General features: G+C 38.0%; 1 protein-coding gene across 1 annotated transcript in view; it reads right to left on the bottom strand.

Annotated features, from left to right (window-relative positions):
- LRP6 (LDL receptor related protein 6) overlaps positions 1-19,219 on the bottom strand; it is a 137,363-nt gene that overhangs the window by 81,779 nt on the left and 36,365 nt on the right. The window contains exon 3 of the mRNA XM_036758829.1: positions 1,486-1,683. Coding sequence (XP_036614724.1) covers positions 1,486-1,683 — 198 coding nt within the window. The remainder of the gene's footprint in view (positions 1-1,485; positions 1,684-19,219) is intronic.

Raw genomic sequence — 19,219 nt, 5'->3', positions numbered from 1 at the left:
GGGATAGACTTGAGGTAGGCAGACCCACCAGCAGAGTATTGCAATAGTCTAGTTGTGAGGCAATGAGGGCCTACACCAGAGTGGTGGTAGTGACAGCAGAGAAAAGGGGGTATATTTGATGAAACAGATTGGCCTTAGCAACAGACTGGAAATAGGCAGCTGAGAGATAATGAGTTGAAGATGACTCTGGAATTGTGAATCTGAGAGACTGGGAGGATGGTGCTGTCCTCTCCAGTAAGAGGAATTCTATCTACTTTTTATGTACAGTTAATAATAAGACTTCCATTAGAATGTGAGCACCTTGAGGGCAGCAACTATGGGGGGTTTTGCCCTTTGCTAGTATTCCCAATGCTTAGTACAGTGTCTGGCACAATTAACAAGCTTTAGTAAATGCTTGTTGATTGACTGTGGGTGATGATGACATGATCAAGGTGTGGCCACGCCTGAGCATAACTGAATGGAACAATAGGTCCTGGGAGCCGAGCAGACTGAAAGACAGGGAGGACAGAATATTTAAAGGAATGTCAATATTTATGTTAAATTCCCTTAGCATTAAGAGCAGGATTGGGATAGGGAAGAGAAATTTTAAGTCAGGCACTGAACTCAAATAAGAGAGAAGCAAATTTAAAGGTTGTCTATATATTTCTATTAATTTTATCCTCTTCAACATTATAAAAATAAGATTAGGAATATTCAAAACGCTGCCTGAAACATGGCAACCACCTATAATTATCACTAATAATCTCAGGGTCCTAAGATTTAGGTCATTAAAGGTCATTTAGTCCTTCACTCTCATTTTTCACATGAAGCAATTGAGACTTGAAAGGTCAAATGACTTAGCAAATTATTAAACTGAGCCAGGATTTGATTACAGATCTTCTGACTCCAAATCCAGCTGTTCATCCACTCCATCTTATTGTATCCCATAATTTGTACATACACTATACTTTAAGCCCCTAGTTCCTACTCACAACCATCTCTATAAGCCTGCAGGTCAGCTGTCATCAGCAGGGAGCCTCTACTACCACCAATACTTACGACACTTAACAGCTGTAACTTAACTTCTCATAGCCTTATTTTTCTCATCTTTAAAATGAAGATGACAATTCTTATAGTACCTATCTTATAAGGCTTTTGTGAGGCAAAAATATATGTAAAGCAATACAAATTTCTGGAAACTTCACAGTGGTATTTAATGTAATTATTATCAATACCAATGTAAATGTAAGACAAAGTGAAAATAAGGTAACAAAAAGAGATGGACAAAGGATAGGATACTAAAACAGTTCATCTGCTTAGGAACACCCCCAACCCCTGGCCCTCCACCTCCGAACAAAGAATAAAATTAAAAGTCAATCATTCCTTTCCTTAACATTTCCCAAAGTATATTTTCTCCACACCAAGTTTTCCTATCCTTGCTTCCTTGAGTGATTTTAGAGTTAAAAACAAAAACAAGTATTAAAACATTTGAAAAAAAATTCTTACCGATTAGTTCCATCCAGATTTGATTTGTGAATAAAATTAAGTTTCGCATCTGCCCAATAAAGTTTTTCTTCCTCATAATCCAAGGTCAATCCATTTGGCCAGTAAATGTCTGTATTTATTATGATGTAACGACTTGATCCATCCATCCCAGCACGTTCTATCTTTGGAACTTCTCCCCAGTCAGTCCAATACATAAACCTAAAATTATAGATAGAATAAAACACTGACGGAGATGACAAATAGCAGCTTCAATGTCCTACAAATAAATTTCCACAAGTTCTACTGCATCTAGGATTATATTCTCTAAGTACACATTTCATAAAGAAAATAAAACCTGAGCTTCTAGAGCTTTCAATATCAAAACATTCAGTCTTCCCTCCAGAAAACACAGAAGTGTATTTAGAATTAAAAAGAAATGTGGTACCTGGGCCAAGTTTGAATGTTAAAATGTTGCCTTGAAGGGTCAGGTTAATTTTCATTTAGCGTAACACAATGCTTCTCCACAGTCAAAGATGGGAGAAGTGAAGTACTGGAAACATTCAGGCATTACATGCATATAACCATTTCTCCATTATTTAAGTAAAAGTGTTCCCTATTAATTATCAAGTAATGAGTCTAAGAACAATATATTCTGGCACTCATAACATATTCTAGGCCTCTCTGGTCAAGACAGCAACCTCAATGAATATGATTCAGGAGTTCAGATGAACAAGCAACAAGGTCTCTAACGTAATTTTTTTTCTTGAAAAATAAGCATGAGGTCTACGTTTATAATGGACTTATTAAACATCAAATAGCCGATTAAATTCTCTGCAACCATTTACAACTGAATAAACGAAATTTAACACAAGAAATGTGATAACTTCTCAGTTGTTCCCTCTAAGCCTAATTCATCTAATGTCATTTACTCTTCATTTAGTGAGTATTCTGTTCTGGTGATTCTGCTTTTTCCATCCTACAGTATTCCAAAGAGAAAGCAATCTTTCCATATTTCTTCATATTCTTCATATTTGTTTATCTAATGTATTATAGTATAATATCAATACACCAAAACTTAATGTTTGGTTGCTTCTAATTTTCTGCAATTACAAATAATGCAGATATGAAAATCTTAGGATAGCCTTTTCTGTTTGCTTTTATAAATACTTTCAAGTTATTCTCTCAACAATATAAATTACTTGATTAAAATGCCCAGATATTTTTAAGACAAACTACTGTCAAGGCACACCTCTACTCTCTCATACTCATGATGATTTTTTTTTTAAGCACAAGTGTAGCACTTTACATTTATTCCTATTAAATTTCATCTGGCCCCCACACTCTAGTGGTTTTCAATCTTTTGGGTTCCTGATCCTGTCATCTACCCTGCTACCATTCCCTTCTAGTTTGTGTTGTCTACATCCCTTTGTTAAAAGAAAAAAGAAACGTACTTTTTTGTTGTTGTTCATTCGTTTCAGTCATATCCAACTATGATCGTAGGGTTTTCTTTGCAAAGATAGTGGAGTGGTTTTACATTTCCTTCTCCAGCTCATTTTACACATGAGGAAACTGAGGCCAACAGGCCTCACTGTGACTTGCCCAGGATCACACATCTACTAACTATCTGAGGCCAAATTTGAACTCAGGTCCTCCTGACTCCATGTCTGGTGTTCTATCCACTTAAACAAAAACCATTAAAGATATGTTTCTATGTCACCTCCATAGCATCTCACCCATTCCCTCTCTTTCCTACACTCATAGCTTAATTAAGGCCTTTATTAACTCTTGGCTAGGTAACTGCAATAATCTACTAATGGGACTCCCTACACTCGAGTGCCTTCCTCTGCATTCTATCCTCCATACAGCTGCCAACGTGATATTCTTGTTTTAAGAATATCACTTTGGCAACCGTGTGAATGATGGGACCAGTCAAACAAGAGAAAAGATGTATACAGGAAGACATACCATGACCCAGTTCAAAAACCTTTGGTGTCCCCCTATTATCTCTAGAATAAAATATAAACTCTTCTGGTATTTAAAACCCATCAATGTATTGCTACTTTGACTTTACTTATAATAAAATCCTTCTAATTCTCTTTGTTTGAGTTTTACCTCATTGATCAGGATGCAAGCCCAAATGAAGAATTTTCCTTTCAACATATCCTTCTCCCAAGAGCATCTCCAAAGTTCCACCGCCTCCACTGCACCTGCAGAGATCACCCTATCCAGAGGTGTACAGTGGCACTTACTAGCTGTGCCCCTAACCTGGCACTGATTACCTACGACTGGAGATTGGAAACATAATCCTCAGGGCTTGTGGAGCTATGACTATGGTTGACAAACTAGAGGCTCTGGAAGTCAGTACAGGCAACCACACCAGGGATCAGACTCTGACATTGTGTATGTCAAAGATGTTGGCAAAAATAATAGAAGGGCCACAAAGAGGCACTGGTGTCTACTGGGGACCAGACCCTGATCTAAACATAAATGGTACACATTCTGGATGACAGACAAACCAAAGAACATCATTTGAAGCAGCTGCCAAAGGGATTGAGCAAGCAAAGGCCCAAAACATTGAGAAACTCATTGAGTGCACAAATAACCCACTTGTCACCAAAGGTATGAAAGGCTGGATTAACAACTGGAAAGAAAATGGCTGAAAAACAAGACAAATAAAGATGTTGTCCACAGAGACCAACTCACTACACTGGAAAATATGACTCAGGACATGAAAGTTGAGTGGAAATTATGTTCCTGCTTGTTCAAAAGTTGAAGGCAATGCTGAAGCTCAAAGATTAGCCACAGAAGCAACTAGAAAGAAGTAAGAAGACTCAATCAATACTTGGAGATGTTGAAATTTAAAGTGTCACTCTGTTTATCCATGCGAGACAATCTCCAAATCACTTTCTCTTTAACTTTTCCCCCCGTCTTGGAGTTGTATTCCATGGCTAACTTCTAAATGCTTTTTCAATGCTATTTTAATTTTTTTTAATAATACAAACAAAAAAGACATAATATAAACAACTGTAGAAATTGTTCACATGTACTAATAATAATAAGAAAGGCAGATATCCTTATCTCTTTCAGATCCAAACAAACTCTGACTTGCTCAACCCTTGTCCCAGACCACCCAGAAACCAATCCAGACTGCTAGACTGCTCACATGACTTCGGTTAATGGGAGTCACCAACTTTTCCTCCAGGTATGATGGACTGTGAAACAAACCTTGTCATTTGCCCTGACACTGCTTTCTAAGAAATTCCTAGCTTTATCACCTGCCCTCCTTGTATACCCTACAGTTTCCCACTATCATCTGAATTATTAACAATCTAAAGATGTCTTCCTAGGCCATGCAATCTGCCTCTCTGGTGCATTCTTATATGACTTTTAGGACTTAGGACTTGCCTAGCAGCTGAACTCTCTGATGTGTTGTCTTCCTCCAAGTGTGAACTTGACCATAGACTTTCTTTAGTTGCTATTCCCAGTACTGACCACAGCACTCTTGACAAAGGTAGAAAAAAAAAATCAGCAACAAGGAGGGACTGTGAGAAGAGGCCCAAAATGTGTATTTGGTAATATTCTGCTCAATAAGAATATTGAATGTTTCACATTTAAAATTTATTATTCTTTTTCTTGGTAAAATGTGCTTTCCTTTATAATTCTAGGTATTTGTTGCTCTTACAAGTTTGTAGAAGTTTCTTATAGATTCTGCATGTCAAAGTCAAATAATTAAATTGTTCCTAACAAACAAACTATCACAATCTAATTCCAGATCACTTTTCCAGGCTTATTACACTTTACTTCTTCTATTCACATAATCTACCTTCCTGCCAAACTGGCCTACTCGTTCCCAGCTGAGATTCTTGCCTCATATTCTACAGGAAAAAAAATGAGACTATTCTCTGTGAACTCCCTCTACTCCCCTTTTCCTTATCTCCTATCACCCAGTTGCTTTCCTGCCACTCTCTCCTCCTTCACCCCCTCTCACATGATGAAGTGGCCTTAACCCCTCTTGTTCAAGAGATTCCATTCTATCTAGTCTCCTCCAACAGATTCCCCCGTCATTCCTATTCTTTCATGTATTTTCAATCTTTCCCTCTTTACTGGCTCATTCCACTTACAAACATGCCCATGTCTCCCCTACCCTGGGGGAAAAAAAACTCATTTGACCACCCCACCCCTGCTACAATAGGTATCTCCACTTTCTCTCCTTTCAATTCTCTTCTTAACCCCTATAATCTGGCTTCTGACCTTATTCCATCAAAACTGTTCTCTCACAATTGCTGGTAATCTCTTAGTTGCTAAATCCAATGGATTTTTCTCAGTCCTCATGCTCCTTGATCTTTCTGCAGCCTTTGACACTATTGAGCAGTCTCTCCCCCTTAATAATATCTTCTATGTCACTGAAACCCCATTCTCTCCTGGTTTTCCTCCTACCTATCTGACCTCTCCTCAGTCTTCTTTGCTCATCCTCATCCAGATCATGTCTCCTAACCATAGGTGTACCTCAGGGACCTGGATCCTCCATACTACCTCACTAGATGACCTCACCAGCTCCCATGGAGCTAATTAACATCTCTATGCTGATGATTCTCAAATCAATTTTCCTGACCCAATCTCTCTACTGACCTCCAACCTCACATCTCCAATTGCCTTTCAGACATCTCGAACTGTGTATGTCCCGTAGACATATTAAATTCAATATATCCAAAACAGAACTCATTATCTTTCCCACTAAGCCATCCCATCCCCCACCTCCTACATTCCTAGGGCAACACTATCCTCCCAGTCCCTCAGGTTCTGAATCTAGGAGTTACCCCAGTGGATTCCTCACTATCTCTCACTCTATCTAAGGTGTTATCAAAGCCTACTGATTTCACCTTTGCAACATCTCTTAATAAAGACCCCTTCTCTTCTCTGACACTGCCACCTCTTTAGTGAAGGTCCTCATCACCTCATAGCCTGAACTTTTGCAAGTCTGCTGGTGAATCTACTTGCTTCGAGTCTTCCCCATTCTAATCCATCCACCATTTAGTCACTAAACTGATTTTCCTAAAACACAAGTCCAATCATCACATACACACACACACACACACACACACACACACACACACACACACGCTCTCTCTCTCTCTCTCTCTCTCTCTCTCTCTCTCTCTCTCTCTCTCTCCCTCTCTCTCCCCCTCCCCCCTCAATAAACTCCAGTGGCTTCCTGTTGTCCTGTTGTCTCCAGGATCAAATACAAAACACTCTGCTTGGCATTTTGTAATCTAGTCCCTTCCTACTCTTCAGTCTTCTCACACCTCACCTCCCAACACATACTCTCTAATCCAGTGACACTCTGTCTCTTGGCTTAGGGTATTCCTTCTGGCTGTCCCCCATGCCTGGAACATTCTCCCTCCTCCATTCTGACTAGTAACCTCCCTAGCTACCTTTAAGTCACAATTAAAATCCCACCATCTACAGGAAGCCTTCTCCACGGCCCCCCCAATCTTAGACTATGAGCTCCCTGATGGCAAAGATGGCCTTTTACCTCTTTTTGTATCCCCAACCCTAAGAACAGTACCCAGCACACAGCAGGCGACCAATATATGTTTACTGATTGATTGATACTATCTTCCCCTTCCCTATCCCCAATATTAGAATGTAAATTCCTTGAGAGAAGAAACTGTATCATTTTTCTCATTGTATCTTAGAGCCTACCACAGTGCCTGGCAAACAGTAGGCACTTATTGTGAATTTGTTGGCTCAATTTAATTTAGGGAGCATTAAGTGCTTCCTATGTGCCAGACACTTTGGACAAAAAGACAAAAACAGTTCCAGCTCACATGGAGATTACATTCTACTGGGAGAAAATAACACATGCACAGAATAGTAAAGACAAAATAAAGTTTTTAAAAAGCAGGAAAGTCCTGAGTAATGGCGATTTGGTATTTAAAGTCTGATCCTTAAAAGGAGCTAGGAATTCCAAGAAGAGGAGATGAACATTATAGGCATAAAGAATAGAACATGTAAAAGCAAAGAGGCTGATGAAATGCTGTGTCTGGGGGAGATGGTAAGACAGTTCAGTAGGAATTTAACATGCATAAGAGGGAACTAACTGATTTATCATTACAACCCTCCCTCCTAACTTCCCTATATCTGCTAAGTAAATTACCATTTTCCCAGTCACCCAGACAAGTTCAGAACCTAGAAGACAACCTCTACTTACCACTCTCACTTCCCATATCCAATCATTTGTCAAATTACTTAACCTATGTTGGCCTCAGTTTCCTCATCTGTAAAATGATCTTACAGATTATACCTTCACAACGTCTCTCACACTCACCTCCTTCTCTCTAATCATATAATCACCACTACTATATTCAAGCCTTCATTACCTCTCACCTTTAGTTTTAAAATAATTTAACTGATATAGGTCCTGAATTCTTCTTTGTTCCATCCAAACCATCCCCCAGTTACCAAACTGATACTTCTAAAACATAGTTCTAATCATATCACTCTCTTCTTCAAGAAGCTTCAGTGGCTCCCTATTGCTTCTAAGGTGGAATATATATATAATTCCATTTAACATTTACAGTCTAGCTCCTTCATCATCCAGCTCCAACCTCTTTCCTGGCTCAACCCACATTATTCTTCCTCATATATGCTATGATCCAAAGTGGCCTACCTGCTTTTTTCTCCAGAGTTCCCCAGGCTATGCCTGGAATGTTTTCCCTCCAAGCTCTTAAGGCATAGATCAAGTACTTTTACCTACAAGTGACCTTTATGGATGTAACAACAATGCTGCTTGCAGCTGTTGTAGGGGTGTAAGACACAAGACCAGCAACAAGAGCTGCCAGCACAGGTTCTTTGATCTGTTTTTCTAAGGAAAGCAACTTTAAGGGGTTAACAATCTTACTTTAATTAAACATACATATATCATTCACTTTGGATTCGGAGCAAATACAAATTACAAACAGAGACGATATAAACAGAGCAAATAACACGATTCAACAGACAGTCTTTGTCTAATCAAGACATCACATACATAGTTACCAAAAAAGAGAAGCACCAACATCTGGGTTTATTCAAAGGGTGTGGGGGTGGGGGAGGGCGCTTCAGCGGCTACCCAAAGTCTCCACATCAACACTCTTCCAGTGAGTGAGAGCCCCAAACAAAATACTAACCTCTGAATTTATATACCCTTCTTAGGGCCAGAAGGCTCCACACCTAATCAACAAAAGGATGTGGGCCTGAGGCTTCATACCTAGTTAGCAAAAGGGTGTGGGCCTGGGGCTTAGCACCTAGCAAGACTTAATCAAAAGCACTTGATTACTTTAGCATTCTAAAAAAGAAAACAGTTAAAAAAAAAGTCCCACCTTCATTAATATTACAATGGATTAGTTAATTCTCCCTAGGCTTGAAGTTACTTTGTGTTTATATTTATGTACAAGTTGCCTCCCACCCTGACCCCAGTAGAAGATACAAGTTCCTTGATGGCTTTTTTTCTTTGTATATACTCCATGCTAAGCATAATGCCTCATATAATACACAGTAAGATTTTAAATAATTTAATTGAACAGAATTTAACTGATTAATATGAACAAAATGTTTGGAAATACTGGTCAGAACCATAAATGTCAAAGAGAACAATTCGAAGCCACTGAAGCTTCTTGAGCTGGAGAATTACAAAGTTTGACCTTCACTCTAGGAATATCAATTCTGCAGTTGTATGCATATGAAAGAATGAAAAGGAAAGAGACTATCATGCAAAGAGATCAATCAACCAACAAACATTTATTAAGTGCCTACTTTATGCCAAACTAAACACTGGGGACAAAAAGAATGACACAATTCCTATCCTCAAGGGGCTTATAGACAAGGATGACAACCTGACTTAAGAGTGGTGAGTGTGAGTAGAGAGAAGGGGATGGACATGAAATGCTGTTGAGGTGGAAATGGAAAGAACTAACAACTGATTATACTGGTGAGGGAGACAAAAGGGGGAAAAGACAAGGAGGAGGTTGATGCTATGAAGCTGGAGTAATAAAAACAATAATAATATTTCTAGAGAGCTTTAGGGTTTGCAAAACGCTTTATTTATATTATCTCATCTGACTTTCACAACAACCCAAGAGAGGTGCTATTATTATCCCTATTTTACAGATGAGCAAATTGAGGCTGAGAGTGGTTAAGTGACTTGGCCAGACTCACAAAACTAGTAAGTCTCTGAGGTAGGACTTAAACTAAGGTCGACTATCTCCAAGTGGTACTTTTAAAAAAATAGTGGTACTTTTGAAAGAAACAGTTGTTAAGAAGAGGGGAAATAAGGAGGAAAAATCATGAGTTCTGTTTTGGATATGTTAAGGATCTGCTTATGGGATGTAAAGGTGGCAGACAGCTGGTGATGCAGGACAAGAGCTCAAGAGATGAAGATTAGTTATGCAGCTCTGAGAGTCGTCTGCACAGAGGGGATTACATGAAGAGCACAAGACATCACCCAGAGATGTAAATAAAGAAGAGAATTCATCATCTGAGACACATTTATGCAAAAGGGGAGAGGTATGGACAATGTCAGAGAAGCAGAAGGAGAACCAGGAGAGAACAGTCAATAAAACCTAGAAAAAAGTCAAGGAAAAAGTATAACTAAGGAAAAAGGGGTGGTCAACAGTGTCAAATGTTATAGAAAGTTGAAGAAGGATGAAGCCTGAGAAAAGGACCCTAGATTTAGGAATTAAGAGACCTCTGGAGAGATAAGCAAAATATATCAAGGGGCTGAAAAGTGGGGGGAAAGTGATGAAATGAAGCTGGCTTTTTTCTATTAGTCTGACTGTGAAAGGAAAAACAAATAGAGTAGAACAGTTTGAAGGGCTAATAGAATCACATGAAGTTTTGTTTTTGTTTTTAAAGAATGACAGAACTGGTCATATTTATAGACAGCAGATAAAGAGCCAATGGATGAAGAGAGAGAGAAAATTAGTGAGAAAGAGACTGACAGAAGGGGCAAGTTCCATAGGAAATGGGATGTAAGGGGACATCAAAATAGTAATAAATCCACTAAATGAAGTAAAAATAATACTAAAAAGAGAAGAAAGAAGAGAAATTCCCACAATATCATTCTCAAGGAGAGGGCATGGGGAGAGAGATAGAGGGCAAAGCCTCTATGCTTCAGGCTCCATGGTACGGTGGGTCTGACAACAGGGAAAGAAGAATTCTTGGCAGATGGGACAGATTCCCCAGTCAAGACCTGAACCAGCCACCCCAGAATAGTTTCTTCGCTATGTCTAAACTTGATTGAACTAAATACCTCTGCCCCTAAACAGGTAGGAATTCACGAGTCTTAACCCCACAGGAAAAAAACATCAAAGAAAGTAAGGAAAAATAAGCAAACAAAAATTATGAGTACAATACCATGAGGGGTAAGGGAAATCTGGATAAAACTCCAGGTAAAATTAATTCTGTAATACCTTCAACTAGGACATCAGTAAAGAGAGTAAAATGCCCACAAGAATCCTGAGTGGTTAGAATGTCTAATAAATGAAAAGAAAAAGGAATAAAATTAGTTATTAATTTCAAAATACTCAAAAGCAAAACTGATGGCTTGGAACAGAATCCGGAAAACTTTAGCAAAGAAGTGAACATATTAAAAAAAGGGAGGGCAAATATTCAATAATTCAAGAAATATTAGCATAAAGACAATGAAACCCAAAGAACATGAAATATCTACTATTAAAAACCAACTCTTATTTAGAGAAAAAAGGTATTCTTGAAGAAAATATGATAATGGAACATGTAAACATCTAAAAAGTACAGAAAATATAAGAAGATATTGCTGTTGTTGATTACAAAAACGCATTTGATAAAGCACAGCAAAACACATCCTTTAAATCTCCTTCAACAATAAGTCTTAGTACACATTTGTGAGACAGGCACTGTAACTGGACTTACTATGTTGCAGTGAATTTGGGAAACTAAAGTGCTTTTAATGACTTCAAACTGATGCCTGATACAAAAATCCCTCTTTTAAAGACAGAGACATTCAATTCAGCTACCAAAATTCTTTTCTTTTTTTTAATTAAGATTTTTTATTTTTAGTTTACAACACTCAGTTCCGCACAATTTTGAGATCCAGATTTTCTTTCCCCGATCCCTTCTCCCTTCTCCCTCCCCAAGATGGCATAGAATCCAATATATCTTCTACATATAACTTCACATTGAACTTATTTACACAATAGTCAAGTTGTAAAGAAGAATTTTTAAGAATGAATCATGAGAAAGAAGAAACAAAACCAAAAAAACAAAAAAAAACAAAAAAAGAAAAAGAAAAAAAAGGAGAGCAAACAGTTTGCCTCAATCTGCATTCAGTCTCCATAGTTCTTTCTCTGGATGTAGATAGCTCTCTCCCTCATGAGTCTATTAAGGTTAGTCATCACAAAATCCATATATCTGTGGTTATGTATAATGTTCCCCTAGTTCTCCTCCCCTCACTCAGCATTATATCGGGTAGGTTTTTCCAGGTTATTATGAAGTCCGTGTCTGCCCCATTTCTTATAGCACACTAGTATTCCATTACATTCATATACAACAATTTGTTCAGCCATTCCCCAGTTGATGGGCATCCCCTTGATTTCCAATTCTTTGCTACTACAAAAAGGGCCGCTATAAATACTCTTGTACATACAGGTCCTTTTCCCACTTGTGTGATCTCTTTGGGATACAATCCTAGAAGTGGTATTGCTGGGTCAGTTCACAACTCCACCAGCAGTGTAACGGTGTTCCAATTTTAGCTACCAAAATTTCTGGTACTCTAAATAACTATGGAGAAATTGCTGATGAGTGTAATTACATGGCAACAAACTCCATTAAGGACATATGTGAAAGAAGTAGCAATAAGGGACAGCATAAGAAAAAGAGGTAGGCTGATAATTTGGACAGAATGGGAGATAACTGACAGCCTAATTGCTCCATTAGTATCCAGGACCTAGAAAAAGACCTTGAGCACATTGAGAGGATGCAATGTTGAAGACTAACGAAAAAACATGACCAAATATAGCTCAGGATGAGAAGACACGAATAAATTATAGAGGGAGTAATCTACATTTAAAAAAGAAGATCTAATGATATACTTTAGCATGGAAAGATCATAGGCATATGGATTAGGGTTATGGTGACCATTCCTATCTATTTAGTCACCACAGAACATACGTAATTGACAAAAGTAAAAGAGTAGAGAAACCTGAAGGTATCCAGTAACTCATACCCATCCCCAAAGTCCCAACTGGTGGATGCCTCAATCATCTATTATATAACTAGGCCTAGGTTTTAGCACCACCAGACCATCTTCTCACCAGGTAGCCATGCTGCCCAGACCAGAAACCAACCCTTAGAAGCTTTAACCCCTTTATGCCTGGAATTCTGTTTTATTTAGTTTTGATTAAAGTATATACTTGGATTAAGGAATTTCTAGAAAATTTGTACTCTGGGAAATAATACAATCACAAATTTTATTCTAATGTGGTGCAAAACATATAAATACTATATGGCAGTGTAAACAGAAAAAAGTTCATTCCCAAGGATGAAAGAAACTAAGGGGATCAGAGAGAGAGAAGACACATGTCAGGGAAGAAACTCACTCAAAGCTGGGGTTCAGGTGGTAAGATAATATAACCTAAGAATGTTTTCAATGCTAGACGTAAGTAAATAGTAATAAATGCCCAATGTAAGAAGAGGCATTCCTAATTAAATCTAGATGTGGTAGAAAAGTTCTTTGTCCGTTATCAATCCAAGGTTTGGGTGAAGCTCTAGTAAGAGGAGTTTCTTTATCAGGACCACAAACAGTAGGAGAGTCTAATGTTAACCAAGGCAGCAGGAGAATAATTCAAGGTCCCTGTAAGTAGGGCAAGAGTTCATCCAATCAAAAAGCTGCAAGCCTTATCTGACAGAGAGTTAACAGTGGAAAAACAGAACTACAGTTATCCCTTCCACATCGTGACTTTACCCATCACAGTTTCAATATATTACAGGTTGGCATAAGAAATTAAACGGAAATTTTGGGGGACTTTTGCAGATCACATGAAGGCCATCAGACAACACAGAAAAAGTTTACAAACTCAGAAATGCATAAAATATATGTGTAATATCGTATAATATCAACATTTTATCTTCTAATATTCTCAAGAAATTATGAAGGAAAACTGCACTGGTATCTTAGATCCAGAGAGCAAGATCAAAATTGAAAGAATCCACTGATCACCTGAAAGACAGCCCAAAACGAAAACTCTCTGAAATATTATAAGACATATTCCAGAGCTCCCAGGTCAAAAAAAAAAAACCACACACTTCAAGCAGCCAGAAAGAAACAATTCAGATATCAAGGAGCCATAGTCAGGATCCGATAATATTTAGTAGCTTCCATGTTAAAGGACAGGAGGGCTTGGAATACAATATTCCAGAAAGCAAAGAAGCTAGGTAGGATTACAACCAAGAATAACCTACCTAGAAAAACTGAGTATAATCCATCAGGTGGAAAAAATGGACATTTAATGAAATAGAGGATTTCCAAGTATTCCTGATGAAAAGACTAGAAAGTAGAAAATTTGACTTTAAATTTAAGACTCAAGAGAAGCATAAAAAGGTAAACATGAAAGAGTAATCAAAGGGGTCACAATAAAGTTAAACTGTTTATATTCCTATATAGGAAGATGATACATGTAACTCATAAGAACTTTATTATTATTAGGGCAGTTAAAAGGAATTTACATAGACAGACAGCATGGATATGAGTCCAAAAAAAAAATGGAGTGAGAAAGTGGAATGCACTGGGAAAAGGGGAAAAGGAGAGGTATAATGAACCAAGTTTTCTCACATAAAAAAGGAACGCAAGAAAGAGTTTTTACTGTGGAAGGGAAAATCAAGGGTGAAGTAGCAGACAATGCTTGAACCTTACTCTCATCAAAACTGCTTCAAAGAGGAAAGAATATATATACATACCCTGTTGTGCACAGAAATATAATTTACCCAATCAGGGACTAGGAGGAAAAGGAGATAAGAAGAAAAGAGGGGGAGAGATACAAAATAAAACCAATTAAAGGGAGGAAATAGTCAGAAGCAAAATAGACTTTTCAGGAAGGACAGAATAAAAAGAGAAGAAACAGAAGAAAATGGGATGGGAGAAAAGGCACAGTAATCATAACTATAAATGTGAATGAGATGAGCTCACCCATACAATGAAAGCAGATAGCAGAATGGATTAGAAATCAGAATCCAACAATATGATGTTTACAAGAGACAAACTTAAAACAGAAAGATATATATTAAAAGGCTGGAGCAGAATCTAATATGCTTTGTTAGAAATACACTTGACACTGAAATTCAGGTATCAAGGGCAATTTATTATTATTGAGGAATCCAAAGGAATTGGTAAATGTTCCTGGCCAGGAGCAGACTCCACCCTTCTTCAGGAAGAGGGAATGGAGAACACAGGAGTGGGACCAACTTTATTCTGTTAGACTTACATAGATTGATACATCATCAGCTCAGCACCTCCCTTCACAGAATGGACTGGTCCGTTCCCTTCTGGGTGACAATCTTCCCTACACACCCCCAACATGCAACTCCTTGGTATGTTCCCCCACCCCAACATACATCCCATGTTCAAAAATGGTGGAAAACTCCTCCCTGTGGATGTGTAAGGTAATATTCAATTAGCCAATTAAGCATGTGTGGTAGCCATTTGACTCAGTTTTCTCTTCAACCCTGACCATTATCTGGCCAGTTTAGACCAGTTTTCCTAACATCCTGAAACATCCTGAATCTGTGGTTTCTGCAAAACTGCAAACTTTATTCTGATTGGCTGGAGACCCTCATCCTGTTTAATTTTTACTCCTTTCTTTGTTCAAACTGACACTTAATTGTTCTGTATAATTCAATTAATTATTCTGTGGAACTTAATTAACTCTTCTGTGGAAACCTAACTCTCCCTAACTTTTACCAACTTCTCACATGCTTCAGCTGAACTAAAAAAAGTTAAGGGAAAGCAATCACAATCTCAGACAAAGTACAAGCAAAAATAGACCTAATTTAAAAGGATAATCAGAAAAACCACATTTTGCTAAAAAGGTACCAGACAGTAAAAGGCAGTATCAAAAACATTTTATCACAAGTTTCTCTAATAAAAATCTCATTTCTCAAATATATCCTGAGTAATGGAACTGAATCAAATTTATAAACATAAGATCTATTCCCCAATTGATAAATGGTCAAAGGATATAAACAGGCAGTTTTCAGAAGAAAAAAATCAAAGCTATCTATAGTCATATGAAAAATGCTCTAAATCACTATTGATTAAATCATTACTGATTAATTTTTTTATTTTTTTATATTTATTTTTTCTGGAGGGGGCAAGGCAGGAAAATTGGGGTTATGTGACTTGCCCAAGGCCACACAGCCAGTAAGTGTGTTAAGTGTCTGAGGTCGCATTTGAACTCAGGTCCTCCTGACTCCAGGGCTGGTGCCCTACTCACTGCGCCACCTAGGTGCCCAAATCATTATTGATTAATTAAAACAACTCTGCGGTACTACCTCACATCCATCATATGGGATCTGGAGAGGACCTTTTCAGACTGTATGGTTAAGAGAGTGAGAGGAAAGAAAGCCGAGGCACCAATTGTTGAGGGCCTTCCCAAGGAGTTTGGCTATGAGAGAGGAGATACAGGATGATAGCTAACTCAACCCATTGGTTCTTAGAATCAGCTGCTGTAGCCTCATGGAGATTATGCTTTAAATAGGGGATATTATGACAACATGAGAAAGGATGACTACCAGCAGGAATATGAGTCCCTTGCCTGGCCAGCCATTAGACAAAGAACTGGAGGGAACTATTTGGACACTACAGAGATGAGGTAAAATGTGAAATGCTAGTTCAGCAGTCCTGAAAAACTTCATGGACTAAATTTGAATTTACCTCCTGAATGAGTAAGATAAAATGAGATAAAATTTGCAAAGCATTTCGCAAACCTTAAAATACTATATAAATGCTATTACCATTATTATCATTTTTATAAATTACTGCTTTTTTAAGTTTTTATGTCAATAAGTAATTGTAGGTCTGTGTATGCTAAACACTATTTTGTGTAGAAGAAATAAAAAGTTGTCCTATATCTGATTTCAATGTACAATGAGTAACTTCCTAGTGCCTCCCCCCAACACATACACTTTTTAAGAAGACCCAATACATGAACCAAACCAAAGTTTTAAATAATTTTATCCAGGGGTCCTGGATGGATGCATAAAAAGCCAAAAACACAATGAGGCAAAGGAACCTGACCCCTTTCTTTAGAGGTCCTGTTCCTGCAGGTTTAAATGTGGAGAGAGCAAGTGTCTCCGCCCCTCTGAGCCCCACAGCAGGGTTTATTGTTCCACCATTATTACCATTTTTTTTAATCAATCAACAAGCAGTTATTAAGTTCCTACTATGTGTCAGGCAGAGTGCTAGACAGTGAGGAGAAAAAGACAAAAATGAAGTCCCTTCTCTTAAGGAGAGACTATGTATATTAAAAACTATACGTAAAATGTGTAATTTTTTTTAGACTGGGTTTTCCTGTTTTACTTGGGTTGGAAATGCAATGACACTTTCAAGGCCATGTCACCCTTCTACTCAATAAAATCACAGGCCCTATTCCAATATTAATAAGAACATTCATCTCAGGTACCAGAGGACTGGGATTCAAATTCTGCCTTTGATACTTACTGCCTGTATCATCACCAATCATTCCTAGGCTTTAGTTTTCTTGTCTATAAAATGAGAGTGTTTAACTAGATGGCCTCTGAGGTCTTGTTCAGCTCTAAAATCTATGATCCTATGAGTAAAACCAGGATGTTGAATGGATTTAAGATGATATCACAGAAAGGAACTGGATACATTTAGTCAAGAAAAGACTTAGAGAAGACATGACAGCCATCTTCAAATATTTTATATTGTTGTTGCACATGTATCATTATCTTTGGTTGCTGCATTTCTTTGCTTTTCTTGTTTTCCTGTTATCTAACATGTTTGAAAAGCAAATAATGTCTTCAGGTCTGGTTTTCTTTCTCAGAATATTTCAAATATCTCTTTTTGATTGAATGCCCATCTTTTTTCATTAATGATTATATTCAAATTTTTGTAGGGCAAGTCACCTTGAGCAGCAGGTTGAGCTTCTTCGCCCTCTGGAACACATTATTCCATTCCCTCCAACAGTTTCTAGTGGGTGCAGAATACTCTTATTATTCAAATTTCCTTTTATTTATATTTGAAGGTAGTCCTCGTCACATGCAAAATTTGTTATTTGTTCTTGGTACAGTTAAATGTAACTACTTTGTGTCTTAAGAGTTTGTAGCATAGGTCTCCTCCCTTTGAGGTGACCTGTAGATTCTTTTGATTAGTACCTTTGTTTCCTACGTTTAAAAGTTCTGGGCAGCTTTGCTGTATTATCTTTTGTGTTACATGTTTCATTTTTTTTTATCTGTTGCTTTCTTCTAGGAATTGTCTCTATACATCTTGTTTTCAAGATCATTATGTTTAGTCTGTATGAAGACCACGTTTTCAATAGTTTTGCTTCTCTTCTTTCAGACTGTCTTTCACTTCTATGTATTTGCATTTCCAACCAATTATTCCCTCTTTTATTTTTTTGGTGAGACACCATTGTAGATACAAGTTTTTCTGCTCTGCCAATTATTTCTGCCATGTAGGCCATGAATTCTGCTTTCAAAATTCCTATTTCTCTTTTAAACTATTAAGGAGAATCCTGCTGTGGTTTCACTCTCCAGAGCATCCATAAGGTCCTCTGCCTCATCAGGTGCTGATTCACTTCCCTTTGTCTTACAAATATTTATTCACAGGTGCCTAGATTCTTTTACCTGATCTAGAAACCATATTCCCTTCTTTAGTAATATCTTTCCTGTTGGTTTGTCTGCGTATGCTTAAGGTCTTTACTTGAGTTTTCTTCCTCTTGAGATCTTTGAAATTTCGATCTTTTTTCCCCCTTATAGCCCTCTATTGCTCACTTCTTGACTCCTTCCATTTTGAGGGCACTGAGGAAGGGTGGGGTGGAGAATGGGGTCTGGCATGTTTCAAAGGCCCCAGTCTTCTGTCCCAAGTGACTTCTGGGGGAAGGAACTGGCCACAGTTGGATGTTAGGATCTTTCCCCTAGGCTTGTAAGAGTGTATGTGTGTGTATACATACACACACACACACACACACACACACACACGCTGTCCCAGTTCTCTCTCTCCCTTAAGACTCCTAGATGACCTCTACTGTAACACAGAGCACTGCTGCACTACTGTCCCAGCCTGTGCAAGCTTCTGCTATTTGATTTTCTACCACTGGCAGTGGGAGTTAAAGATCTGTTGACAGCCCTGACGCTGGTACAAGATGGGTGGTAGATGTGCTGAACTAGTTGGTTAGAGATTAGTCTACTCTGCTGTTCGTTCACTGAATTTTTACCTAGAGTTTCTGGTGTCTCAGACCACAGAGATACCTGAAATTGTTTTATCTCCTGCACATTATTCCTATTTTGGAGAAGTTCTGAAATATCTTAAGGATCAGAGAAAATGGCAAGTCAGTAGGTCATATGCTAACAGAGGAACAAAAATGTAAAGGAGAACTGGAAAGGGGCAAGGTTGCTAAGGATATGAAACAGTGTAAACAGAGATGTGAGTTGAGAATCACAAATGAGCTTATATAGTCAGTAAGGACTATCCTTTAAAATAAAAGATTTCATGATTTTGGAC

Source organism: Trichosurus vulpecula, chromosome 5 (genome assembly GCF_011100635.1).
Source record: "Trichosurus vulpecula isolate mTriVul1 chromosome 5, mTriVul1.pri, whole genome shotgun sequence".
In the NCBI taxonomy this organism is placed as follows: domain Eukaryota; kingdom Metazoa; phylum Chordata; class Mammalia; order Diprotodontia; family Phalangeridae; genus Trichosurus; species Trichosurus vulpecula.
This window is presented reverse-complemented; position numbering and strand designations above follow the sequence as displayed.